Source organism: Propithecus coquereli, unplaced genomic scaffold, assembly GCF_000956105.1.
Source record: "Propithecus coquereli isolate 6110/MARCELLA unplaced genomic scaffold, Pcoq_1.0 Scaffold331, whole genome shotgun sequence".
Taxonomy (NCBI): domain Eukaryota; kingdom Metazoa; phylum Chordata; class Mammalia; order Primates; family Indriidae; genus Propithecus; species Propithecus coquereli.
In genome coordinates, this window is record NW_012148964.1 from 1,461,160 (window position 1) to 1,465,310 (window position 4,151).

The 4,151-nt window shown below is 36.0% G+C and overlaps 1 protein-coding gene across 1 annotated transcript in view; it reads left to right on the forward strand.

Moving 5' to 3' along the window:
- The window catches only part of FAM184A (family with sequence similarity 184, member A), a 126,202-nt gene that overhangs the window by 96,126 nt on the left and 25,925 nt on the right, over nucleotides 1-4,151 (forward strand). The window contains exons 11-12 of the mRNA XM_012650543.1: nucleotides 773-926; nucleotides 3,554-3,687. Coding sequence (XP_012505997.1) covers nucleotides 773-926; nucleotides 3,554-3,687 — 288 coding nt within the window. The remainder of the gene's footprint in view (nucleotides 1-772; nucleotides 927-3,553; nucleotides 3,688-4,151) is intronic.

Sequence of the window (4,151 nt, forward strand, 5' to 3'; positions counted from 1 at the left end):
TATTTTTCTCAAAATCATTTCATGTTATAAATTATAGTTAAAAAAACACAAAACCTTACTGTCACAGTTTAATCTCTTACCTTGAAGTGCGTTGAGCTCTAATTTTTTTTTCCTGTGGCTGTATATCTTCTCTTAGTCATAACTACATGTAGTCTCTTCTCTCTGGCTTTTTAAACACGAAAGCCTTTCATATACTTTTCCAGCTACCTATTCTCAGAGTTTTTGCTGCTTCTCACAAATACAGATGCAAAGAATGGCTGTAGAAAACACATACAAAAGATTTCATAGGATTGGAGTTATAAAAGTCCTTGTAACTTTTTTTTCTAATCAGAAAGAGATCTTTTCTTAGTAATGCCTTCCTCTTCCTCTTTCCTAAGTCTAAGTTTGTGCACACAGAAGAATTATTAATTTTAGGTAGTTTACACTCCTTAGCAGCTTTAGAAAATGATTATATTTGAAAACTGCCTTAGGTACAGGGTCTACATCTCTAGTTCAAGCAAAATATATTGAATCAAACTGGTTTCATGATGATTTATTTATTCTACTGAAATGACCCTACTAATTTTTTTCCTAATAGTGATATCTCATATCTAGTTTTCTTGAAAATGAAGTAAATACACCTTGTATTTCTTAAGTAATAGCTGAGTTTTAGGAACTACTTTCTATTTTTTTTTTAACATTGTCCCCGAGAGTCTAAACTATTATCTCTTTTGTTTGCATTTTCTTTCCTGTATTCTAGCATAATAATTTGAATTTGTTTCTCCTGTTCTAGGCTCTAGAAAATCATTTACAACAAAAACATTCTGCAGAGCTTCAGTCATTAAAAGATGCACACAGAGAGTCAATGGAGGGCTTCCGGATAGAAATGGAACAGGAACTTCAGACTCTTCGGTTTGAATTGGAAGATGAAGGAAAGGCTATGCTTGGTATTTTGAAAGGATTATAATCTTGTCATATTTATTTGTACATTCTTCCACTTAAAAACTCAACACAAAATCACAAAGTGTTATTTTAAAAATTTGAAACATCAAGATGAATATCTTAAGTATGTTGCGTATTTTACTTGAAGTTACCAGACGAAGAGGCGAGTAAGGTGGAGCAGACTGCGTTGAACACAAACAGTAGAGTGAGTTCCCCGTGGCTCTCGTGGTACTCTGGCTATGCAAGTAACACCACAGGGGCTTCCGTTTGTCTTTGTGGGACTAGGTGGAGTTACCCCCTTCTTGAACTTTTTCCCCCTTGATTTTCATGATAGTATACTGTCCTTACTGTACTCCTGCTTTTCTGACCTCCAGCCATTAATCTCATTGGCCAGTCCTATTTCCACATACATCCGTTAAATATTGCTATTTCCCAGGATTCAGCCCTGTCTTAGTTTGTTTTCTGTTGCTATAAAAGAATACCACAGACTGGGTAATCTATAAAGGAAAGAGGTTTATGTGGCTCACAGTTCTGGAAGCTGGGAAGTCCAAGATTGGTGGCTCATCTGATGAGGGCTTCATGCTGCTTCATAGCATGGCAGGAAAGTAGAAGGGGAGAAGGGATGAGTGCTAGAGAGAAAAGTGGGCTGAACTCCCACATTAGCTAGCCAGCCCAGTCCTGTGAGAAAGCATTAATCCTTCTTAATGACCTAATGACCTCTTTTAAGGCCACACCTCCTAACACTGGGACAATGACAATCAAATTTCAACATGCATCTCAGAAGGGGCAACTCATATGGAAGCTATAGTAAGCCCCCAGCCTTCTGATGTGCTTTGTAGTCTTCAGCCTTTTCCTGATTGATTGGCTCCACATCCATGGCTCCAGCTACCATCTGCGTGCTGGTGACTCAAATACGTACTTCTAGACCAAAGTTCTTTTCTTGTAGATTGGATTTATATTTCTTACTGCACGTTAGACAGATATTCTGACTTATACTCAACATTTTAAAGTATCAACTCACTATTTTTTATAGTCCAAAATGTGTTTATATTCCCATACCTCCTACTTTAATTAACGGTATCACTATTTACCCAGTTGCCAAAACAAGGAAGATGGGAGTCACATTCAGCTTTTTTTCTTTCACTGCCACATCCTGTTTGTTCCACTTCTTAGATATTTCTTATCTGTGTTTCCTCTTTAGTCCTCTGCCATACTTAGTTTGTGGTCACACCATTTCTTACCTGGATTGCTGCCATAACCTTCTTGCTGATCTCCTTTCCTGCAGCACATCCTCCAGACTCCAGTCAGTGCAAACATTGGAATGCTCAGATCTCACCATGTGACTTCCTACTTTAAATGCTTCAGTGATTCCGCATGTCCTACCTCAGTCCTACCTTCTTACACTGAAGAAGCCCTAGACACCAGGGGAGACTGAACGCATGCTTCACATGGAGGTCTCAGGAGGATCCTAAATTGCCTAGCTACAAGTGCAGCATTTCTTGGAAGTCTCATGTTTTAGCTTTAAAATTTATTTTTTATTCACTTATATCTCTGTTTATTTTAATATAAAAAACTTTTCCCAAAATCTTTAAGTAAAATGCATATTTGAGAAGATGACCATGTGTGATCTCCAAGTTCCTTCAGGCATACTGCCACACATATACCAATTTGAGAACCATGAGCCTAAGGTTAAAGTGAAAAGGCTTTTGTATTAAAACTTTCTCAGATTCTCAGACTGGGTTCCATTTTCTTTCCAGTGACCATGTGCACAGTGGCCTCCTGCCGTACCAAACCTCTTATAGTTTGCCAGACAGACCAGGTTCTTTCTGCTTTTGCATATGGTATCCCTTCTTCCTGAATGCTTTTTTCCTTACTTGAAGAACCACTACTTGGTCTTTCAGACAGAGCTTCTGTGGCAATTCCTTTGTGACAGCATCCCCAATTTCTCTCTCCTAGGAAATTCGGGTTCTTCCACCACTGTTCTTTCATCATAGCTAATATTCATCTCTGATATCCCACTTAATTCCTTGGCATAATGTTTTCCCCTCTAGCCTAGGCAATTATAAGGACAGTGTCATATTTTATTCTTCCTTAGAATAGTACTTGGCATTCAATAAATGTTTGTGGGTTGTATGAAATAATCAATCCCAAACTGAAATGAGAGTGATGACCTTCCAATCACTAGATGCATTTCCCAGCCAGTGCTTAACATCTTTCAGGTATATTACAAAGGAATTCTTACTTGAATGGGAAGTTGCCTCCTAAATATTTTTGATAGCATTCAACTCTAAAATTTTATTATTCTAATAGTGAAAGAGAACAGTTAAAAGCATTTTATCTCCATTAGCACTTTACCTGCAAACTGAAAGCGTACACAGAAATACCTTGATCCATTAACTATTTGAAATTTTTTCATATTCTCATTAAAGCTAGATGAACTTTAAATTCATGATAGTATATGATAGTCCATAATGTTTGAATTCATGATCATATATAATAATCTATTAATAATTTAATCGACATATACATGTGTTATAATCGTAAAAATATTCTTTGACTTTTATAATTTTTATCTAAAGTATCAATAATATTTCTGAAATTTGCAAAACTTCTTTTTTTCCTTTCTTTCTAGCTTCCCTACGCTCAGAACTAAACCATCAACATGCAGCTGCAATTGATTTGTTACGGCACAGTCATCATCAAGAATTGGCAGCTGCTAAAATGGAACTGGAGAGAAGCATAGACATCAGTAGAAGACAGGTAAAATAAGAAAATTCTGTGATGATTTCTTTAATGTGGATAGAGTGAGTGTTCACAATTATTTTGTAATAACTATTTTACTCGTTATTTACTATCTATATTGAAGAGTTTTACTTTTAAAAGGAAATAAGTAATTAGACTCCAGTATATTGGTCATAACATTACATTTTATTTTATGACATTTTAATTGAATGTTTTGAATTTAATTTGCATCTTGGGAAAGTGAACAATGAAATATAAATAATAATTAGAGTGAGGACAGCACCATGCAATAGAAATATCTGTGGTAATGGACCTATTCTATACCTGCGCTATCCACTATGGTAGTCAGTAGCCATGTGGGCCAAATATGTCTAGTGTGACCAAGAAACTGCATTTTCATTTTTACTTTATTTTAATTAATTCAAAGTTGAGTTTAAATAGCCATATTGGGTAGTCCAGCTATAAAAGAAGCAGGTCCTCAAGAAGAA